This window comes from Amblyomma americanum, chromosome 1, assembly GCF_052857255.1.
Source record: "Amblyomma americanum isolate KBUSLIRL-KWMA chromosome 1, ASM5285725v1, whole genome shotgun sequence".
Lineage (NCBI taxonomy): Eukaryota > Metazoa > Arthropoda > Arachnida > Ixodida > Ixodidae > Amblyomma > Amblyomma americanum.
The window spans coordinates 269,758,043-269,782,669 of NC_135497.1; the positions used below are offsets into that span (position 1 = coordinate 269,758,043).

The following is a 24,627-nucleotide window of genomic DNA, read 5'->3' on the forward strand; positions in this document are numbered from 1 at the left end:
GTATGCGTTAGAACATGGCAACCGCGCCACCAGCAGACACTTCGGCGTCAACGAGTTTTGCGTCCGGTATTGGAGACGGCAGCACGACCAACTCAAGACGACCGGTAAAACGCGCCGGGCCTTCCGTGGAACGAAGAGTGGGAAATTTCCTGCCATCGAAACATCTTTGTTGGATTATATCAAGGCTCAAACGGATGGGTGTGCCATGTCGATTGAATTGATATGGAACCAGGCGCTCGTAATCGCAAGAAAGGAGGGCATCCCGGTTCAAGACTTCCGCGCTAGTAACGGGTGGGCCACACGATTTATGCGGTGCCATGGCCTCTGGCTCAGGAGGGGAACGACGCTTTGCCAGCGCCTGCCCGCAGCCTATGAAGAAAAAATCGCGGACTTCTATCGAATCAACAGGATCCGGCATGAGAAAAACTTCTTGCTCTCCCAGATAGGGAACGCGGACCAAACTCCGCTGAATTTCGACATGCCCAAAAGCAGGACAGTAGAACAGACAGGCGCTCGGACAGTGCACATCAGGACTACAGGTGCCGAAAAACAGAGGTGCATGGTCATGCTAGGCGTGACGGCGGAAGCTCCCACCGTACGTCATTTTCAAGCGGAAGACCCTCCCGAAAGGAAAGCTCACCCTGGTGTACACGTGCGCGTCCAAGAAAAGGGGTGGATGACCGCGGACCTTATGATAGACTGGATTAAGACTGTGTGGGGACGGCGACCGGGAGTGCTTCTTTTTCCGTCGCTCCTCGTGGTTGACAGCTTTCAGAGCCATCTTCAAGAGTCGGTTCGGGCGAAGTTGAGGGAACTGCGCACGGACCTGACTGTTATACCCGGCGGCCTCACATCAATGCTACAGCCACGTGATGTATCTTTGAGCAAGCCATTTAAAGATAACTTCCGGAGGCTCTACGCAGAATGGATGGTTGAAGGTCAACATGCTCCGACGCTGGGCGGCAAGATAAGAACACCATCTGTGGAGCTGCTGTGCAGCTGGGTATCGGAAGCATGGAGGCTGATTGATGCAGACGTGGTGGTCAGAAGCTTAAAAAAAATGGGAATTTCGAATGCCCTGGATGCGACTGAGGACCACCTGGTGTGGGACGACGACGAACCATCGGAAGATGAAGAAACCGATGCCGCAGCAACCACCGATTCCAGTGTCAACACGGACTCTGATCACAACTCTGATCAAGAGTAGAATTGCCTGCAGGACATTATACGATGCAATGCGAGTAGTGACGGGGAGGTTGCGTGCGGAAAATAAAGTGCTTTAGCAGCTTGAGCTTATGTTGACCTTGTACTTTCATAACGAAGGTAAGTTCCGCTTGAAAGTAATGTTTTCATTATATTTACAATAGCGGACCCGACAATCCCGATCTCACACCCATTCAACTCTGCATTTAACACTCCGAAAAATTTGCTTGAAAATTTTCCCCGCATAATTATCGCACCCCCAAACTTCGCGTTGATTTTCAGGAAAAAAAAGTGCAAGGATTACGCGAGTAAATACGGTACTCTATATTTCCGTCTATATTTCCGCCTATACAGGGACGGCCGTACTCAAAAATATAAGGTATGTGGACAATTACCTGGTCATACTGAACGCTCCGTCAGAAGGCAGTATTGAAGGTTTGGTGCCAGAGATTGTTAAGCTGTTCACCACTGAGCCTAGAGGCTTGAAGTTCACCTGGGAATTCCCTCAAGGCAACTGTATCCAGTTTTTAGATCTGAAGATCAACTTTGGTCAACCTGATTGCAATCTGTGTTACAAGTACAACCCACTTACGAAAAAAAGTCTGCTTCCTTATGAAAGCGCCCATTCTAAATTGATAAAACGTGGGATTGTAGGAACACTTCTTCAAGCAGCGCTCAACAAAAGCTGCCCGCACTTCATGGAAGACAGTTTTGAAACCAAATTGCCCGTCTCGAGAAAGCAGGATACCCACTAACGTTATCAGCAGTGTCACAGTCAGTCTTCGACAGAAGGTGAAAGAAGGCAACAAGAAGACTTCGAGCCCCCCAATCCCTAGACAGAGCATGAAGGTCATATCATATATCCATAGAATTTCCCACAACTTGAAAAAGATAGGCCATAGATATGACGTAAAGGTTCTTTTTTCCGCCCCCAGTAAGCTTTCTAGTATTTGTACTGTCCTGCCCAAGAAGTGAGAGTCATGTGAAAAGAAGCACGAAAATCATTACGTCCAATGTGCCACCAACGTCATGTATCGAATTCCGTTAACCTGTGGTTGCGTATATATCGGACAAACGGGAAAGTGCGTCAACGAGAGACTGCGGGAGCACGAGAGGACAATAAAAAACAATGAAAGATGCCGCCTACCAGAGCATACTGTGGATCATGGATGCAAGCCCATCTTTACCAATGCCACGATTCTGGCCCATGCTAAGACTAAACTTCGAAGAGAAATAATTGAGGCTTTTCATATTGCTAACACCGGGGACGAATGCGTTAGTACTGCTTCAGTTGTTCTGCTCGACAAAGAGATAACATTCTTAGATGGACATGTGTAAATTCGATGTCCTCTAGGTTGCTTTATGTCGGTAAAACTCGGTGCTGTTACTTCTGTGGCTTAGTGTTTTTAGCGTTTCACACTCGCTTTATTGACACTGCTTTTGCAACAAGGATAATTTACCCGTTGACAGATATCACTATCATGTTTGGCTCTGCTTTTGTTAAGGCATTTATGACACTGCTTTGCTAAGATACGTCATATCCCCCGCTTTCATTGTTCACCTCATGAATCTTCAGTTTCTTTTTTTTGGTATTATATTTTGCTTGTTACGTTTGGAGTAGCATATCAGTTGGACAGAATGATATCTGGTTGTACCCTTGGCGGTGGTATGCTGGTATGAACTGCGCACGCGGCATATCTTTCTTTTGGTTTTGTAATCTTTCTGTTGGCCAACACTGGTATATATTCAAGCTACCTGCTCTTAATAAACTAGTTGGAAGTTGCACTCTGTACTTGTCGCATGTGTTACTTTGTTGTGTCCTGTGATTTTGCGCAAGTATATTCTTTGTTAGTGATGAGTCCCGACAGAACGAAACAGCACTTGCAGCAATGAGAGTCGAATTTCTGAACTTTGCTGTAAATGGGGTAAGCTGAGCGCTAATTGCACTTACTGCTTGCCACACACACACAAAAAAGCCAGTTACCTTGCTAGGAACCTCTTCAGGTTTAGAAGATTCCTTAGACTGGCCACTTGTTTCGTTGCCAAGCAGTGGTGGCTCATAAGGCTCTGGAATCAATTGCAAGAAAAAAAAAACTGAAGGCTGCAACAAAAAATACTAGACAGACACTTTTATACAATTTCTAAAAGTCCATGAAGCCGCCTACAAATACCAAAGTGTTAGCAACAAATTTTTTAAGAGGGATGAGGAACAACTAAGTCCCTAGTCTTCACTTGCTTTCTCACCACCTTCCATCATTTTTGTGTACCATGGTTTTAAATAAAGATGATTATTCTTATTATTATCATTAGTAAATTTGTGGGGTATATGTGCACCACATTTCCTTCCCCAGCCAGCGAAAGCACGTTAATGCCTGTTAATGCACGTTAATGTGAACCACAGTGGTGGCCGAGTGGTTGAGCATCCGCCTTGCATGCAGGAGGTGTGGGGTTCGATCCCCAGTGCCGCCGGGCACCCACCGGTGATGCAGTCAGTACAAGCTTTCCCTTGGCCTGGTGCTCGGCTCCTCAGGGGTGATATGCTTGGAAAATGGGTCTTTGACCCCACCTTGAGTAATCAAAAATACCTTGTGCCATGGCACTCTTTGGCCATAGATGCCCTTGCACCATAAAAATCCATAATCATAGTCATCACGTTAATGCCATGAGCCAACATGCACAGGCTAGTCAGAAGCAGACATGGGCACCATAACAAGGGCGTCCTCACCCTCAACTCATGATGGCTTCACTCGGTGAGGGTGAGGATTAGTACACAAAATTTGTGAGGGCGAGGGAGGGCAGGAATAGTGAGGTGAAGGTGAGGGAGAAGAAGATGCACAGGTTGAGGGTAAGGGTGTGCCACAAAGTTCGTGCCTCCTATCCTGGCATTTCCCTTCTGGGGCGCAGCAGATTCCAGAACACGCGGATGCAGGGACGACGAATAAAAAATTGGAGAATACTTAAGCTTAGTCTTTAAGAGTGAGACGCGATAGTGTGTCGCAGTGGTGCCGAGTAGTACACGTTACGCCATCGCCCGTTCGGCGCGAAGCGTGGCCCATTGGACAACTTAAGGAAAGGACGCCTGTCTCACATATCTTGGAGGACACCCGAACCGGGCCGTAAGGGAAGGAAAATGAAATGAACAATTGCTTCAAGGAAAGGAAATGACGCCTGTCTCACACTTCTCGCTGGACACCCGGATCGCGCCGTAAGGGAAGGAAAAATCGATCAATCGATCAATCAATCAATCACTCAATCGATCATTCAATTGACAATCAATCGATCGATCAATCAATAGATTGATTCAATCGATCAATCAATCGATCAATCAATCCTTAACGATGTCGCGTTAATAACGTCTTTTAGCAATTGTTTTCTATTACACAACTGTTGCACCAGGATTGCCAGATAGCTTCACCCACAGGTGGCTAAACTGGCCTCCGTAGTAGCCCAAATGTAGCCAAAAGCGAAAATTTGAAGTAGTCCACATGTAGCCAAAAAGTTTTTTTTTTTGGTAAGGTAACTCCTTAGCCATATTAAATTATTTTCAGCAAATATATCTACATATTATCATTAGGAGTGAAGCAAAGCTGGCATGCAAGCGAATTCATGATTAGGCAAATGCGGTCTTGATCAGAAACTTTTTTTTTAAGCATAAAAAAAACCACAAGAAAACACAAACACCGCACAATAAACACGCTGAGCAATGGTATGTATTCAGCCATACAGTATAGCTACAGCTGATGAAAATTTCACTGAACACAACAAAATAAACGATGCACAACAATAAAGCGCAAGAAAAAATCTAGTAGAGATGGTGGCTAGCACAAAATCTAGCAAAATAGAAGTAGGCTAGAGAGGGATCTCAGGCATCATGAGCTGATTTCGAAGTGGAACTGCTTGGCCCATACAAAATGTTAGAGCTGAAACGAGACAAAAATTCTTGGCCAGTTTAAAATCCTTGAAGCAGAATCCATTCTTGGCCAGGCCAAACTTCATGTGGAGGAGCGCTTGCAAGGTCTAGTTAGACATTCTATTCCGCAGGTCCGTTTTGGTGAGCAAGACCTGGTTGAACACTCGTCTGAAAGCAGCCTTTGATAAGGGTAGTGACAAAAGAGTGCCAGCTCAAACATCGGTGGACGTCTGCTTACCGGCACCATTTTGTGCACTTCTCACGCTCACTCAGAATTAATTTTGAACCAGGTATCCTCAGCCAGATCGTCAACTTTCATTTGGAGCAGGCAATACTCAAATTCTATTGCTTAAATTGAATTCGTTGCTAAAAGCACGAATGAGCGATGGACAAAATCGAAGGAGTTCTTTGAGTTTTTTGGTTTGGGAAGGCGCAGACCACTCAGAAGCTTTAGATCCACAGGAAACCCCTTCAGCGCACTTTTAATGCATGCAAAAATGAAGTTGCGGCCCCTATTCAACAGTAAACATTTGTCAGAGATTCCAAGAGAAGACGTTTCGAGGCTGTCAAGAAAATGATCTCCCATACCGCATGCCCTGAAATGTAATATGTGCTGCTCCCATTTGGCGTGTCGTTCTCCAAAGCAGCAGGCAGGGACTCCGGAACTTTTTTTTGAGTGGTGGGCAAGACTTCGAGCTTATTTTGCTATTTATTTATTTAATTCTCATTTACATAGTAAATATTATCTTACTTTTTTTTATTTTTTAACGTTCAAAGGTTGATCTAAACTGTCACGTTGGAGTGACGACACTCTAGCAGTCAGGAAGACAACAAAAAGGCTTCCAAAAGAAACTGTTTAAGGGGCTGACTCGCGCCCACTAAGAACTGAATGGCCCGGTGGCAGCGTTAGCCACAAGTGTGTTCAGCGGTCATTGAAGTGAATGCCTGCAGTTCTTGGCCACACTCAATTTAAAGCTGGCAAGGAACTTTCGAGATCAAGAACTAAAAGCAACTACAACAATCTGGAAAAATGTGGAAGCATTTGCACATGACCACGATCAACGGAGATAAGTTTGGTCACATCTCGCATTACAAAACAAAATGATAAAGCCATATGCCGGCAGTTATGAGTGCAAACAAACAAACGGCACAAAGATTCAAGGCAATATAAAATGAATTGAAATGGGAAGCTTTATGCATGAGGAGTGATCAATTGCATTTAAAACGCTTGTGCATGGTTTGTTTAAATTCTGCTAATCATGATCATGTACACGGGTGAGAGAGTCTGCTTCTGTTGGGACATGACTGGTTTAGGTTACTCATATACAAAATGCTTTACAACTGGCCACAAAGCCAAGTAGCTCAGCCTCACTGTACTTTGCATTAAAAGAGTCTTAGAACTTAAGTGTTTAATTGTCAGAAATCTGATCCAAGTGCAAGCAATTGGAGACTGGGGGGGCACTGGCTCCTCTGGAAAAATGTTGGCGGGGGGGACCACCCCCCTTGCCCCCCTGTTCCGGGGTCCCTGGCAGCAGGCATTATAACTCTTGCCATTAACGTATTGACAAATAAATAATTTCTCATTTAGCCCGACAGGGACCGGGGCCTCCCACTGAAAGAGCTTGTTTATTCACTTAAATTCACCGATAAGTGGGCTTAAAAATTCGGCAAAAAGTAAATTTTGCTCATCAGTGTGCATTTTGCTGAATATGTACTCTTGTGCCATAGCAGCGCTCTTTAGTTTTCATTTCTTCAAAGTGGGCTTCCAGTGCAGCCCACTGATTCATGATTCATTGCAAGGGAGGTGCAATGCTGAGCCATCACAAGATATCCAGTACTGCCGCCATCACCTCGGGCTATGTCCCCAATAATTATTAGTGACATCGCCCGAGGTGATGGCAGTGTACATTTCCTGTACTATTGTTGCCCTTTTAGAGCGTGTGTGATCCATTTGAAAGTTTTGTGTACAAGAATTCTAGTACATTATATGCAAGGCAGTCAATGTCGTTGGGTAGCACATCGGTCGCCAGATTACAGGCTAGCTCTAGGAAATGGCACACTTTAGAAGTACGCATTTTCTGCCTTAATTTTTGTGTAAAGGTTGATGAGCTGCCCACACAGGACAATATTTCATGTCAAGTTTGCTATCAGCTAACCAGCGCTTCAACAGAGAAAATAGCCTCTCTGCAGATGCATCGATCGCTGGCACGAAGCCGAGAAAGGCTGTAGCCCAAAAATAGAACCTAGCCCAAAAATAGCCACATAGCCAAAAGGAAAATTTTGACGTCAACTCTGACAAAATGTAGCCCAATTTGGCTATTAATAGCCCAATATGCCAACCCTGTACACCATTTATACTCTATCAATCTAAATCTTTTAAATCTTTCTTCTAAAGTGCTCCTAATTACTCTTGTATCAAATGAAATGCTATTTACGTTTGGACCAGTGAATGTTAAGTTTTTCATATTTACTTGTGATACGTCAATTATATGGTTTATGTTTGTTACCTGTGTATTGCCGGCCTTTTAAAAAAATATTTATATTTACTATTCATCACGTTGAAACATTAATATGTCTTGTAGAAGAGCTTTCTAACTGTTTCAAGTTTCGTTGCTGTTAAATATTGTGCCTTGTATGAATGATATGTTGCCTTGAACTGTAGGGATGCAGAGGCCCTGTCGGGCATGCTGCCTTTACCTGTGCCCCCTGCATGGAGAGAATCTGTGAAACAATAAGCAACAAATCAAAACAACTGAAAACTCTAAAACTCTAGCCTAATAGAAGGGGTAAAAGCGCATTCTTCGGACGACCGTTCCGAGTGATCCACCCCATGGTCAATTCTCCTTAAGCCGCAGGACGTTCACCAGAGCGGAATGATGACTCCGCAGAACGCGCGCAGTCTAGGACACCTCAGAGCCAGATACATAACAGCGTAATCACGAGGCCAATATTCGGAGGCAAATGGATACTGAAGACGATAAAACGGCTTTTTGAGATGGCTTAACTGCCAGAATCGTGAGCTGCGAGGAGAAGCCAACTTTACGGCAGCCTTAGGGCCGTGAGGCAAAGCGCGCGGTGTGCAAGGTAAAAAAAAAAAGATTAAAGCTAGCTATCACCGTCAAAAAAGGGCTGCACGGGCCAATGAGAAAGGAAAGATGGTAAAAGGGCAGTGAGCAGTAAGGAAGGGAAGAAAGGAGCGAACGCGAAAGGGGGATGCTGGCCAGCACAAAGCACAAGGCAGCACCGGCAAGATGCGGAGGCGCGACGGCACTGCATGGGCGATTTTGTTACGCTTATTTTGTCACGCGCATTTCTTAACCTTTGCCTCTTAAAGGACACTGAGGAAGACGACGTCGTGTTCACGCAAAGCTTTGGTTTTCATATGGGATCAAACACGTGTTATATTCGTAGCCGCACTCTCTTCATGCAAATGCCGTATTTCCACAAGACTCAGATGAAATTGAAAACAGGTAACGTAAAAATGTGATAACTGAAAAAAATAATTATCTCATAAAGGGATGGTAGGAGCAGGATGGAAGATATCTGTAGTGTTTCTTTTATAAACCAATACTATATGTTTAGTAAGTAGCCATTTAATTACCAGACAGCATCCTCAGAGCCATGACATTACCAAGAACTGATATAGTAAAGACACTGATATAGTAAAAGATATCTGCTGGTCCGAGTGACTTTACTACAGTGGGGTCTACTGTATTATGTCACAAATGAGTCTACTGGCCTTCAACTGGCAGTACTCCTTAACAGGGTGGAAAAAGCGAAAATAAGGAAAGCTGCCTCCTGAACACTTGAGGCTGGGTTTAAAAGAACAGAGAACTCAAACATATAACAAACAAGACGGAAAAAAACGCATTTCAACACAACAAGTAAAAAGGATCGGCATGCAGCTACGTGTGTCACTTACCACTAATGCCACTTGAGTGGACACCTCTGGCAGAAGCTTCGGCAACCTCAGTAGCACCATGTGTGGGAATAGAAGTAACATTCGACGCCGAAGCAAGGCTCCCACCTTCCAGACTTTGTGCAAGACACTGGCTCTGCAAAGCTTTCAATTCCATTCGTTTCTGGTGGAGCCTGATGAGGACAGCCCGTTCTCTCTTGCGCAGTGCTGGCAACTTGTCTTCAGTGCCCTTTTCTCGGCAGTTTCTGCAAGAGCAGTTAATAATCAACATTAAATGTAGCATTCAAAAGAAAAGAGAAAACAACACACACTATGCAAGAAAAGAAATACCAAGAAAAGAAAACAGTTTCACATGACTAGCAGTAACCAGCTAAAGAGCAAAGCCAGCTACTAAAGTAAGTTATCAAGTGAAATGCCAATTGTTGCACTTATGCAATTCAAATGTGTGTCATTTTAGAAAGGAAATCCAATAAGCATGACCCTTAATATCAGGCACACACAAAAAACAAATTTCTGTTTCATCTTTTAAAAGTGTGATTTAAAAAGTGTCAGATGAGAAATTTCCCCCACTGGCACAGAAATTTTTTAAAAGGCACAGAACATAAGAATGGAAGGCCTTGCTAAAGCTATTTTGCTTCCTGTAAGAATGCACTGCTTTGCCTTTTTCTTATATCAAAAACTAAATGAGTGTTGAAATGGAAACATATCAGACTCAGGTAAATAAGACTAAAAATGCATTTTTCTAGTGCTTCCAAATAACAAGGAACACTAATCTTCCTTCTCATCCCTTGTCATCTAAAAGTGCTAAAAAAATTAATTTCGAGTCTACACCAACTAGCCCTGTTGAATGCAATTAAAGGTAAATAACGCACTACAATTTTATGAAAAGATGAAAAAGTAAGAAAAGCAGCAGTAAAGCAGCTCATATATAGATTTTGATTGATTTTATGGGTTTTAACGTCCCAAAGTGACTCAGGCTATGAGGGACGCCGTAGTGAAGGGCTCCGGAAATTCCGACCACCTGTGGTTCTTTAACGTGCACTGACATCGTGCAGTACACGGGCCTCTAGAATTTCGCCTCCATCGAAATTCGACCGCCACGGCCAGGATTGAACCCGTGTCTTTCGGGTCAGCAGTCGAGCGCTACAACCAACGAGCCACCGCCGCGGCTGTATATATAGAGAATAACCACAAATGCTTCATGGTACTGTGTTTGTGAGCGCCATCAATGGTCACGCTGGTGGTCCTATCATTACACCTAAAGACACAGCTGAGAGAGGGCCATTTCATGGCTATTGTTTGTTTTTTGCCAAGAATGCTACCTCTTGGTTTTAAATATCATTCCCCAGTGGCCTTATCAGAAACAAATCATTCTAAAGGCCTGAAGATGCATCTTTACTTCAAGGAACACAACACTGTAAGCAGCTACACTGCTTTTACTTTTGTTCCAGCGCACGCCTACAGTAAAGCCTTGTTAACTCGGATTTAAGTATAACTTGATATATCAGTTAAGTCACAAGTTTTTCACATCACACAATAAATTCCAATAGGTACCATATGCTTGCAACTGCATATCAAAAGGTTTTCATGGTGAGATTTGGATATTGCAAAATCTGACCACTGAAAATTAGAAAAAAAAAAAGTACCATCAGACACAGGGCACAAGTCAACCATGAACCATGCTGCGAACCTATGACCAGTGAACTAATGACCAAGCCTATACTGGTGGGGCACAATGCACGCGTTTTCCTACCGCTCTGCACGACAGTGTACTCCACGTGGTACTGGCACCAACTTCACACAAAAACTCAGACATTCACCATTATGCGCGCTGCTTTTGCCACATCTTGAATGTGCACGCACTCGTGCTGTCACGATATATCGCCTGCACTGCGGCTTCAAGAAGATCGTTGAGATTGACGCGAGCTTCCGCAAAGCAAACCTACCGCATTTACACGATAAGTCGACTCGAATGGAAGTTGACCCCCAATCACATTTCTGAAAAAAAAACTAGGAGGTCGTTTACACTGGGCCTTAAATAATTGAACGCAATAGCACTATCCTAGGCGCGCGGGAGCGCCTGTGGGCACATTCCAAAATGAAAATGTATTAGTCACTGGACTACTCGCCCACACTTGCACCATCGTCCTCACTAGTGCTGCTATCGTGATCGCTGCTGCGGTCCCACAGCTCGTCGTTCTAACATCATCGTGCAGCAAAATCCCGCACTTCGCAAACAGCCACATCACGACATCGCGTGGAACAGCTGAAAATTTTGCCTCGCACGGGATCAAACCCGTGTCTTTCGGGTCAGTAGCCAGCGCCATAACCACCGAGCCACCGTGGCAGCGCAAACCTAATTTAAGGGGAGAACCTGATTAGTCAACTCTGTGAAGCAGACGATCGACGATGAGGAGGCCCATTTGACTGCAAAATACGCTTCTCAAGTCAGTGATAACGTCGTGGTAAGTCCAATGTTTAATTATATGCTTGAAATATGCAAAGCAATATCAGCCATGTGAAATGAAGCGACGCACTCGTTGATTGTAGTTGTCAGTTGTTGCATGCGATGTACAGGGTGATTCACTCTTTGGATGAACATGCGAGTATGCGTCCGATACGGCTGCACATCAAACCAAATGGCATATGTGCAGGAGGACCTGGAGGTGGTGCTTCGCACTGTCTGCCACTTGACTTTCATCCTCAGCTGGGACAGACGCACTGGCACTCTGAAGAGAGCAGCCGCATACTCGCGTGTTCATGGTAAGAGTGGACCACCCTGCACATATGCTTTGGTTTCTATATTACGGCCTTGCTAAAGCAACGGAGGAACTAAAATGGAGAAAAATGGAGGAAAAAATCCTGATAGAGTATGACACATGGTCCACACACTGGACATAACCCGCTTGCTGAGATGAGGCAGTTTAATAATAATAATAATAATAATAATAATAATAATAATAATAATAATAATAATAATAATAATAATAATAATAATAATAATAATAATAATAATAATAGGAAATTATATCATTTTTAAATTATGCAAGAAGCCTGCAGAAAAAGATGCCAAAGACCAGATTGACAATGCCGCAGGCCCCCTTAATTGGGAGTTCGCATAAAGTCAACAAAAATAATATGAACAGCATCTGTTGCTGCAAAAAAACAAAGCATGAAAGCACAGTCCATGCATAATACCAGGCGAACTACATAGCAAGCAAGAGCATTTGATTTTGTGACTACATTTCTCCTGTGAATCACATACAAACATGACTCACTGTTCAAAACACAGAAGGAAAAATCACATGTACTTAGGCATGTGCCAATAGTGGTTCTTTGGTTCGAAGCAAATTCGAATCGAATAGTAATCTTCTCCAAATAATTTCGAAGCGAATATTTCGAATAGTTCTAGCAAACAAAAAGGTTGAACGGCACAATAGGCATTTTAAAAATTGTGTATTTTCCGAAAACACAAGGCCATTACATAAAAAAAAGAATGCACTGAACTTTATCACACTCATTGAAGCTGTGTCATTGAAGTCCTGTAAAAGTGGCCATTGAAAATTGAGGAGTTGGCTTATATGCGGAGCCTACATATTTGTGAAGTGTGAGACCTATCTATGCGACCTCCAAGTGATGGTCTTAACTGCGATTGCATCGTTGCGCAGCTATTACCTTTAAGCAACGACTCCATGAACACCTGCTTAGCGTACACACTGCGCGCCCGGCACCACCCCGTGTCAGGCGTCGGAAAGGGGCACCTGTCACAATATGTTTCGTGCTGCAGCTTCCTCTCGTGCTCGCGCCGTCGCGCTTGATTCACGAATTTTCATGTGGAGAAGAGTGGCTGTGGCGCCTGCAGTCTGCTCAAACTTGTTCTGTGGAAATTAAGAGAACCGCGCCTTCTCCGATAAGTGAAATACTGCATAGCGTGATCCACGGCCACCATGGATTCTGTGGGGAGCCACTGTGGTTGGGCAGATTGCCCTGCGGGCATAACAAGGCGCCAGGCACCAGCCAGCTGTTTGCACACCTGCCCCGTCGGGACCACTCAGCGCGTGCACACGACGCACAGAAGTGGCTCGTGCTGTGCTAAATCTGTTGATGCACGCCGCCGTGGCGGTTACGGTGCATGCGCACCGTGGGTAGCGCAGCCGCAGACACCTGGCAGGCACAGATCTGGGCACAGCGCTTCCGCCTGCTCGCATCTGTTGCTACAGCATGCACAGGCAGATTCCGGCATACGCGCGGGAGCGCAAGCACGCGGCACGGAATCGGAGCTTTCGTTGCAAACATGCCGCACTGCGATCCTGGAGTACGAAGCAAGAGTTCCAGAAACGTTATTCGCTCGGGACGAATACTTGTGAGATTTCGAATATCAAACATTTGGTTTGAATCATATCGAACACTTCACTATTCGACCAAATATTCGAAATTCAATCCTGACTTTTCACGGTTTGCCGCTGCGGAGCTGGTGTCACGCCCGCAAACTTGAGCTTGGGTTCCCTATTGCGTGCCATTTACCTGGCTCGCTCATGCCAGCAGTCGCTTTCCGGTACAAGCAGCTGCAAGAGCTTCAGGTAACCTCCGGAGCGTGCGTTGCGGCAGAATTCAAAACTACCAAACCATTGGCTGTTCTGTTTGCTGCTACTCAGCCGGTCTGCATGTGAGGGTGCCGTTTTATCACCTTGTAGCTCCATTTGCCTCTGACTGCTGGCTTTGCGACAGTACTGTTCAGAGTTTATTGCTTTGAGCTGCGCACGTACTGTAATGCCAACATGCAGGGAACTATATAACGTAAGTCTGGGGAGGAGGGGTATTAGTAAATTTATATTTGGAGTCAACTTGTTTTTTGGCCAGCGAGGGGCGCGAGTAGTGGGGTCGACTTACATGCAGCAATATATCGTATACATTGAGCGTTATGACCTCTGTACAGCTTTTTAGGACGTGTTCACGAAACCTCCACATATTTTGCACACGCCCTTTTTGAAGCTTTAATTTTAGGAAAAAAATACACAAATTACACGCGTAAATACAGTATATTACGATTAGAAGGAAGGAAAGTGGTCAATGGCATGACAGAAATGAAGAAACTACAACACATTACAAGTGCTTCTGGACCCCTGACTCCACTCATATATGAGCAGCCTTTGTAATACTCAGCACAGTATACCATTGCTTTACAACAAATGGTACAACTACCCTGAATGAAATGGAGCATGATACTGCGAGCAGTGGCCCTCACCTCTTCAATACTTCAATCCAGGTGAAGTCAGCTCGTGCACGCTCAATAATGTCATGTTCCTGAAGGCGCAGCAGTGCCCCTGGTGGCCCGTGGTCCCCTCCCTCCTTCTCCTCTACCAGCTCTATCCCAGATGGCCTGCTGGTTAGTGGACGCTCTGTCAGGGAACCATAGCTCAGCAGATCCCGATCCAGCATAGGTGTTTCACTCAAGGAGCTTTGTCTCCCCACCTGTAGATTGGTGGGACCGGCCGAGTCCTGGTGCCCAAGAGTTATAAGACCATCAGAAATTTCTAGATAGTGGCATGCTGAGGCAGGGTGAGCCATGACTCCACAATGATGTTGCTACTTAAGGATCTTCTAAACCATGTGGGGTACATGAGTACCCTAATCCCCGAGTGCTGGCACACTGGCATCACGTGGAAACATGCATTGGCAACTTTGAAGCAAAGAGCACACCTACTTCTCCGCTCACTTCTCTATGCCTCTGCAACAATACACAGTAGCACAGGCTCCTCAGGTAAAGGAAAATTGGGATAAACACATTTCTGCTGAGAGAGAGAAAATCACTTGAAAGCTAATAGTTTGGAGAATAAGGAGCCTTGAGTAAGGAGCAGCGCTCTTTTTAGATTATTCCCCTAACCCTCCTCCCTGAACTGAACCTCTTGCAAAACTATTGATGTCAAGGAGGTAAACCTGCATTACTGGCCGTGAGATCGAGCAGTTACCACCCTGTGGCGCTGCGGTGAACGCTCTTAGTGTGGACACCTACTCACATCGTATGCTCGGGCCCTGGGGGTGTACACACACACACACACACGCACACACACACGCACGCACGCGCGCACAACGCACGCATGCACGCACGCACGTATGTGACTCTTTGTTGCAGTTTCAGTGCACTCGCTCTTAAATGTACTATATTTCTTATGAGAGAAATTTGAACACGCTCCTACACGTGTATCATCCTACGCTGCAGTGAAGGCAAAAATTGTCCATACTGAGTGTGTCATGTGTGTCATGCTGGATCACGACATCCCCTGTTGGTCTTCCGACAGTTCAGATTCTTTGCTGCATGGCCTCAAACACAGTGATGATGGCATTAGGTGCCGTGTCAAAGCAAAATTAACAGGTCGCTTCTGTTCACACAGCTGAATGCAGCCATGTAGCAACTGCATGTTCCCGTCAGTTATAATTGGAATCCGACAGGTATACTGCCACACGAATCGGCTTGAAGACTGCTGTCAAACAGAATGCAGTTTGAACGAGCAATTTTGTGCCCTTTATACCAAGTTGAGCATTTTCTTCTATGTTAATCGGCTTTGAAAGGTGCATGTAAAACATTTATATATTCTTTTTTGTTGCTAAACTTGAAGGCTACTGGCAATCTGCCGAATCGCAGCACGGAGGAAATTTTGCCTCAGGGAACTGTGAAAACATTGAGTATTCACATCATGCCTAGCACCTAAAAATAGTATCTGCAGTGTCTTCGTAGTGAATAATTTGTAGCGTGCACTTCAGTGTAATAAAAAAAATACAATGCAGAAGCTCCTAAATTTTGGCGAGTCGTAATGCTCCTGTCACACGACCAAATTTAGTGTCATTTTGCAGAATTGACATGTGCATTTAAAGTCATTTGTGCAGTGCTATACATTAACTTTAATAACATTGGCTGCAAAACCACTGGTCTCGTAGTGAGTTAGGCGAACTCACTCCGCTCGGCTGAAACTCTTCACACTGTACACGTGGACAATCAACTTAAGTGTGTGGCGAAAACTCCTGTGCAATGCCGGAGTGATTTTACTTTTGAGAACTAGATCGGGGCCGTGCCGGTGTCGTCTAGCTACAGTAGATGTGTGCTTATTGTCCGTGACATACCTGCCAGGAGTTACACTGTCAGCACTGCATTTAATCAGCTGAATCCTTGACTCAAGGACGCTAGCAAACCAGACTGACTCCTTTCTTGAAACAGGTGCGCATCTGTGTTTGCTTAGAAGATGCTAGCAAAACACCTAATATACCCTCGACCAGTTCGTCACGTCTTTGCCCAGGGAAGCGCGTGTCGTGAAAGACAGAAGCAGCGGCTTCGCCTTACAAAAATAAAGGAAGAGGGAAAGCGCATGCATACCATGGTTTATGGGGGTTTAACGTCCCAAAGCGACTCAGGCTATGAGGGACGCCGTAGTGAAGGGCTCCGAAAATTTTGACCACCCGGGGTTCTATAACATGCACTTAGCATGCGTACTATATTTCTGAAAAAAATTGCATTCTGAATTGTATTTTTTTTCCCAATATAGCATCGTGTCGCCACATTTTACAAGTCGAAATGCACTCGCTGAGAGTCGCACTAAATCTAACATTTGAAAGTGGTTCAGAGTAGTTTGAGAATGGCTGACAAGGCTGACCTATTTGGTTGGTGTACATATACTTAGCCACATGGTGAGCACTCTTTACGTATTGAAGGCTCTCGCAGCGCACATCGGTGGCACAGTAAGCACCAGCTATGTTGTCCTTGGTATGCACAGTGGAAGAGAAGCCTATTCGAATGCAACAGTTGCAAGCACGGCTGCATATCACTACAATAAAGCAATGGCTATAATGAAGAAATTGCCTGGCCCCTTACACTTTGTTATAATGCAGTTGAATTGTACTAGGCAAAGCATCAAAATCCTTTCGGCTGATACATGCACTGCTGCTAAAAAAAAATCACGGGTAGTTTAACTTTGGGCTAATCAAGAATTATCATGCGCTCGCACGGTTAACCCTGGTTTTGCATGGTTTATCTCAACTTTCTATGGTTTTGCTTGATTTGAACTGGCTTACTTTGGTTGATATATCATATGATATAAGTGTCCATGATATTGCATCAGTTTAGACTTGTACTGCAGTAGAACTGGTCTTTCTTAACATTCACAAATCCCTGGGAGTCCCCATACCACTCCTGGCACAGTAGTGCAGAGGTTAACTGACACGCCACTGCCCTGCGATGGCAGGTACCACCATCGGTGGGGCTTGTGAGACCCAGGTTGCTCTTCCCGAGGAACCTCTCGCAAATAATCATTAACTGAGCTGCCATGGTAGGCAGTTCGCTCACAATCTGGTGGGCAGGTTGTGATGACGTGATAAGGTCACGTGACCTACATATGACCTGCCGCCCAGGCGGTTGGCACCCAGCTCTTACAGGTCGATGTGAAACCAGACAGACAGACAACGGCTTTTCGGTGGAACGAAAGCCCTAGTGCTAGCGCACTAAACAACACCGCACAGTTGATCATACATGAAGAGCTCACCTCTGTGGCACTACTCTCCAGAGAGCGGGGGGGCACATTTTTTGTTTGTCGTTTCTTGGATGTTCCAGAATTTGACTTCTTTCTATCCAGACTTGAATCTGCAAGTTGATTACACATATGCATTTATAATAATGAGGGAGTAATTACTTATTAGCATTCACTCAAGCACAGCCATGTGGCTACAAGGGAATGCTATACATGTTTCACAGAAACTTTGCAGTTGAAGAAAAGTTCACCCTTGTCTGGGGATCTTCTCTTCACTGTCCTCAATACAATTTCAAGCCTATCCTAACTTCCAAGCTTTGGCCCCATAAGGGATTACTGGCAGGATACAGCTGCCAGTGTATGCTCTTTCACAATTTTTCTCCAGTACGCATTCCAGAAGTTGATTAAATAAAACAGACATGATTACAAAACACAATTCACACTGCAATCAATCTATATACATAAAAAGTGAACATTCATAGATGGAAGACAAAACATACAAACACCCGTCCAGCCACCTACCTGGATTTCAGTCTTTTCGCCCTTAACTAATTTAGTCTATTTTTTAATGGCAATGATGTCAACTAGAGAAACAACAATGCCATGTGCCCAAAGCCACTACAAGAACATACAGATAACAGCACATATTCCAGTGCATATCTCCTCCAGGTGCAGGGTCCACACAACAAAATCTTACCTATACAAGAGACAATTTCCACAAATGTGGATGCAAAAAATGCACTAAAGTCTGAAAAACCTTAAATACCTAGAAGGACATTGGGCACAGAAAGATAGAGCGCTCTATTACACTCACCACTAAATCCCAATGTGTCCAGTTCCTCAGAAATTGATTCCCCCCCTGAAGATCCACTCCTCTCAGAGTCATCCATGCTGGCATTGCTGCCATCTTGCCTTGACGCCAGTTGGGTTTCCAGCACTTGCTTACCACTACCAGTTTGTGGTGAGCAACTTTCCTCAGCTGAACTCTGAGGAGACGTTTTGTCATTGGACTCGAAGCCTGCATCTGTAGGCTGTGATGTGGATGAGGATGATGATGCATATACGTCTCGCCGCTGGCATTTGTCCTTTGGTGCCTGCCAGTCAGGCCGTTGACTAGCCAAGGCAGCTGCCAGTGCAGATGCAGCAACAACGGTACTAGCTGTCAGCCGCTGCACCATGTCCTCACCATGAAGCTCTACCAAAGATGGTGCACGAACCTGTTTTTGAGGCAACCAGGCATGTGATGTCAACAGTACTTATATCAAATGTGGAAATAATATCAGCTGCAGCTTGCTGTGCAAATTTTCATGCTTTTTCGAAAGTGATGATAGGTTCTCTGCGAGTGCATATCTTAGGAATGCTTGAAATGACTGCAGCTGCAATGAATATGAATTAGGAGTGTGTGAATATTCAAAATTTTTTAACAGCAAATCAAATAGTGCATGCTCAAAATTATTTGAGAAACAAATCGAATTTGTTGTCAACTTTTCCAATAGTTATCGAATAACTGACACAGAGTTCGAATAAGGTGCACTGTGGTCTTCTGTGATTACTTCATCAACAGCATACCTGCCAACCTGAATATTTGGAAATTCATAAAACTGTCGCACTGGCGGCGAGAGGGGGTGGGGCAGCACGCTTGTTTTTTGAAGTTTCAAGGGATTTAGCTTTTGAGGCAAGCTTACTCACGTTTTCACATCCACAAGTGAAATCAATGCCTTGGAGGGTAATGAGCGAAAACTCCATTGGGCCACAATTTATTTTTGCAATGATTTTGCTGTTGCCGACTTTGCCCGCTTGAGAAACTTCTCTGAGTAAGTTTACTCAAAGCAAGTTCTACTCTGATGCCCTTTCACCATCAGCAGGCTTTCGAGTGTTTTCTCGCAGACAGATGAGCGAAACTCCGAGTTTTGTTCACATTGCTGAATATCCTCGCGCATTCAGCATTGCTGTGGGGAATGAAGAGGATGCCCAGCATACTAACAATTGAAATTTTGTCGAACCCGAGCGATCCGCCGATACCTTGAACATTTGCCAATTGTGACCACTGCACGTTGAACCTTGGCTCATTCAATTTGTCTGCTGGAACCTTGTATGCTTGCAAGTTGGCAAACTCTACTTCAAGTGCGTCGATTGGCTCTTCTCTTGATTCGCCGCTCTGCTGAGGCAGAATAGCAAGGAATGTCATAATAAAATGACGTACGCTACTGAATGAAGCAGTTTGGAGACCCTGCACTTGAGCAACTTCAGCCATCTTGAGGTTGACGTCTTTTTAGCGGAAACTTGTGGCGAATGTAATCACATGCTGCTGTGAAGCAGAGACGTACAGCAGAGAAGAACTGCTCTCTCTCATTTGTGCTCAACGTCTCAGCTACAGAGTAGGCTGTGCTGCCAATGACTATGTCTTCATCATCTTTTAGGTTCTCTACAGATCCAAAGGCAACTTCCAGCAATGAATGATATCTCTTGAGAACGCCTGGGCACACAAATCCAGTCAGGAGATCCTGGAAAAGGTGGTTTAAGGGGCCCCTCACTACATAAATCTGAGGAGCCTGTGCCTGAAGAAGGCAGTTTGTCTTCTCAAAAAGCGGTATTACAGTTTGGAGAAAAAGACAATATGCTGTGCTTAGCTCCGATGAGAAAAAAGAAAACAGGCGCTCTTCACGGGTCACGTGGCTGGCTTCTCCAGATTCCTAGGCATGAAGTTTCAGTTTTTTGCTTGAGGTTCAGAGTGAGCTTCTTTTCTCTTTAGAAAGAGTCCATCACCATCGGTGTTTTTTTTTTTTCCCCCGAGGTCTGCAGCAGTCTTGGCAAGGTGTGCAGCAGCCTTTTGGGTTGGTGCAGGGTTCTTGGGGGTTTGTGAAAAAGTCTTTGGAATCTGGTACGACTTCAAAAACAAGCTCTGCTTGTTGCACTGCTTCGTTTCAGATAAAAAAAAAAGCTAAGAAGTAGTTTCCACTGGTCGAGCAGCCTCTTCAAACACTTCCCGAAAGACAGCCAACATGTCGGCGAATGCTTCAATACCTTCCTGACCTCGACGTCATGCATCTTTTGGAACTCTGGGCCCTGTTTGGGCCCTGTTGTCAACAGGGCCCACTCCAACACTGCACAGCATGCTGCCGCAATCGGTCTATGCGAAAGGGAGGGCCCATTTGTGTGGAGTTGTTCATAATGCTCAGAGATGGCCCCACAAGACTTTATGCACCCGTTTGATGCCTAATCTCAGAATTCGTGACTCATACAGACATCTCACGCCTCTAATATACAGTAGAACCCCACTATAGTAAACTCAGATATAGTAAAGTGAAACTGCGGTCCCATTTCACCTCCCATTGACGACTGTACATTTTTTTTTTCAGTTATAGTAAAGATTTCAAGAAACGTAGGTGCGGTGGCACTGCACAAGCAGTACCGCCACGACTCGACTGTGTCGCGCGTTTAACTATTGTTTCCTAAAAACCGCTGAGGCTGCGGTAAATGACGCAGTGTTCACGCAAAACTTTGGTTTTCACATGAAAGTGAACTCATGTTATATTCATAACCGCATTGCATTTGTGCAAATGCAGTGCTTCCTTAAGATGTAAACAAAATCGAAAACATAACATGAAATGTGATAACTGAAAATAAATAATTATCACAAAGGGACAATGAAAGCAGGATAAAAAGTATTTGTGAGCGTTTCTTTTATAAACTAACACACACTATGTTTAGTAAGTAGCCAAATAATTACTAGAGAGCACCCTCAGAGCCATGCCCTCACCAACAACTGGTATAGTAAAGACCCTGATATGTAAATATTTTTGCTGGTCCGAGTTACTTTACTATAGGGAGGTTCTACTGTACCGAGAGAGAGAGAGAGGGAGAGAAACAACTTTATTTGCCACTTGAGGGTTGGGAGTTAGGTAAGGCCCACGAGACGAGTGCCAGTTGTGTCTTCTTAGTGTCCGGTCTTACAAGAAGTACCGAGATGAAGCGCAAGTTTATTCACTGTCTTCTCAGTTACCAAAAGGTAATTTTAATTTCTTTTTAGGCATGAGATGATAGACATAAAGCTATCATACTGATTTCGTGCTGCCTAACCTTTAGTGGAGATCAGTGTTGAGTGCAGACAGCTGTACCCCTATCTCCATCAGTTATACCACCGTACCGCAGTGCCGCCGGCAGCTCTTCACTCACCCATAATGTGAATGTGTTGCACGTCACCACTTCATAAGCAATAGGGCCATCATACACCTGGTACAAAATTGTCTAAATCCTTTCAATACCACAAAAAGAAAAGCTGACACAGGTTTAATTCTGAAAACTCACTGCATGAATGCACGCACTTAAGAAAAGTTAAGATAGAAGCACTGTCCTACAAATCCAATTTCACTTGAGAGTAAGACCAAAAAAGTATGAAGGAATTTTGAGGTACCACTCAATCACTTTAATGTGTCTTCAATGCCACAGGGTTGCAGATGGCATGCTTGTTATTCTTATTAAGCACATGAATAGCTTGCCCACTTTTGTTTCGTCATAGAGCCTTAAATAATGCTTTTTCCAAACTACTAAATGCATTAGTTCAATTGTGTGCCTACTAGATTCAAAGAGGTCAGCAGCCACATTTATTTTTGCCTTGGCAAAAGCAAAATAAACAGAACCATGGACAGCGGCACCACTGCTTTCAAATATAGCAGTAAATGCAAATACAGTGATCCTATGTAGAAGTATGTAGTGATGCAATGTAGTGATGCTATGTATACATACACTACATAGCATGTGATGCTATGTAGTGTATGTAGTTAAGAAGAGATATGCAATGAAAAAAAAGCACACTGGACACTTTCAGAAATGAAAGCCCGTCTGCATGAAGTTTCAATCCTATGCACGCCTGGCCCATCTTATATGATAATGCCTTGGTTAATAACCCGCATCAACCTAAAGCTAAAAATGAACTGTCACACAATGCTGTACATATGACATCTTAAACCTCACAAAAATACAATGGATGCTACCAATCAAATCCTCAATTAAACTGAAATCTATCATCCAGCAGTCTTAAACTGGCATCTATATGAAAGCACCCGAAACACTGCAGCACTGCATACCTGTGCCAACTGCCGCACTGTTTCTGCTGATGCTTGAAGAGCCTTCGCTTGGGTCTCAAGCACGTCCCAGGCTCTGTTACTGTCCAAACTTGCCCGCAAAGGCTCAGACCTGCCAAAAACTCCAAAAGCCCCAATGGCCACTTTGGAGTCTCGCACAGGCACCAATGATGTTTCGCTGCTTTTGCTATGCCTGTGCTGCTGAAGATCTTGGCCGCCAGCCTTTCCAGCAGCCTCTTTGGGCTTTGAAAGAGACCTTGCCATTGAATGAGAGTCAACCACCAAAACTGCTGGCTTGTCTGGCAGCATTCTGAAATTTGAAAGGACAAACAAAAACCATGCCTGTATCAAATAAACACAAGGGTGTGCTCTTGGTATTTGTTTTTCTCTGCTTCTCTATTTCCACATTTTTCTCATTCCCCTCTCTGGTAATGCAGTGCCAGGATAAATATAAGAACAAAGACTTGAGTGGAACACGTATCAAAACTAGGCATGCGTGAATAGTAGTTTTTTGGTTCAAAGCGATTTCGAACTGAATAGCAATTTTCTTCGCAAAATTTCAAAGTGAACATTTAAAATACTTCTAGCACAACAGGCATTTTAAAAATTACGTATTTTGTGAAAACACAAGGCCATTACATAAAAAAAGAGAATGCATTGAACTTTATCACACTCATCGAAGCTGTGTCAACGTCCTGCAAAAGTGGCCATCGGTAGTTTGGGAGTTGGCCTACAAGCGGAGCCGATATTTGTGGAGTGCGAGACCTATAAGACCCCCCGAGTGCTGGTCTTAACTGCAAGTGCATCATTATGCAGCTATTGCTTTTAAGCGACGATTCCATGGACACCTGCTAGGTATATGCACTGCACGCCCAATGCCACCCAGCATCAGGTGTAGCAAAGGGGCACCTGTCACAATGTGCTAGCTTCCTCTCGTGCTCGCGCTGTCGAGCTTGATTTGCAAATTTCATGTGGAGGAGAGCGGCTACGGCACCTGCAGTCTGCTCAAACTCATCCCATGGAAATCAAGAGAACTGCGCCTCCTCCGATTAGAGAAATTCAGCACAGCGTGATTCGTGGCAACTATGGCGATCCGATTCCGTACGGAGCCACTGTGCACGCACATACGGCCCGAGGACGCCACTAGGCGCCAGCCAGCTGTGCGCACGCCTGCCCCGTCGGGACCAATCAGCATGTGCGCACTAGCAGCGCGCAGAAGCGGATTGCACTATACTGATGCATGCCACGATGCCAGTTACGGTATGTGCGCACCACGGTTAGCATGACCGCAGACACCTCGCAGGTACAGATCTGGGCGCCGTGCTTCCACCTGCTCGCATCTGTTTCCGTGAGCATGCACAGACCAGCTCTAGCATATGCGCGAGAGTGCAGGCATGCAGCGCAGAGTTGCAGCTCTGGTTGTGAGCGTGCCACGTTGTGATCCCGGAGTACGAATCAAGAGTTCCAGAAAAGTTATTCGCTCAGGACGAATACATCGAGATTTCGAATACCAAACATTTGGTTAGAGTCGAATATCGAACAGTTTATTATTCGACCGAATATTCGAAATTATTGAATATTCGCAGCTGCTTAATCAAAACCCATAAAACGTGTTGCAGCCACAGTTGTTAGTCTGCTCCTGGCCACAAGGGAAGGCAAGATACTATAATTTGATGTGAGTTATGCTTCAGTGTAATCCTCGGTAGCCACAGTCAGGCTAGAATTGCCATGTCACCATATATTCACAACACTGAGATGCTTCACAGTGAGAGCATGGGCGCCATCCACATGCGGTCACGTGACCTGGCGGCTGGTGGTTCGCTGTCTCCCAGCTGCAAGATGCTGTTCCGGCTCTCGCTGAGGATAACTAGCTCTCGGAATCCACAAAAACACTTCGTGTTAATGCACATAGTATGTGCTGACGCTGGAAAATGTTTGCTTCAACCACCTCATTTACGCGTCTCCTTCAGACTGCCTGCATCAGCTCGAACGTGT

At 44.8% G+C, this 24,627-nt stretch overlaps 1 protein-coding gene across 4 annotated transcripts in view; it reads right to left on the reverse strand.

Annotated features, from left to right (window-relative positions):
* The window catches only part of LOC144115064 (uncharacterized), a 159,817-nt gene that overhangs the window by 55,943 nt on the left and 79,247 nt on the right, over positions 1 to 24,627 (reverse strand). For all 4 annotated transcript variants that reach the window (XM_077649199.1, XM_077649201.1, XM_077649200.1 and 1 more), the window contains exons 20-25: positions 22,636 to 22,942; positions 18,363 to 18,765; positions 17,564 to 17,661; positions 14,278 to 14,531; positions 9,036 to 9,277; positions 3,188 to 3,270 (exon numbers count right to left, since the gene is read on the reverse strand). In XM_077649199.1, the coding sequence (XP_077505325.1) occupies positions 3,188 to 3,270; positions 9,036 to 9,277; positions 14,278 to 14,531; positions 17,564 to 17,661; positions 18,363 to 18,765; positions 22,636 to 22,942 (1,387 nt within the window). The remainder of the gene's footprint in view (positions 1 to 3,187; positions 3,271 to 9,035; positions 9,278 to 14,277; positions 14,532 to 17,563; positions 17,662 to 18,362; positions 18,766 to 22,635; positions 22,943 to 24,627) is intronic.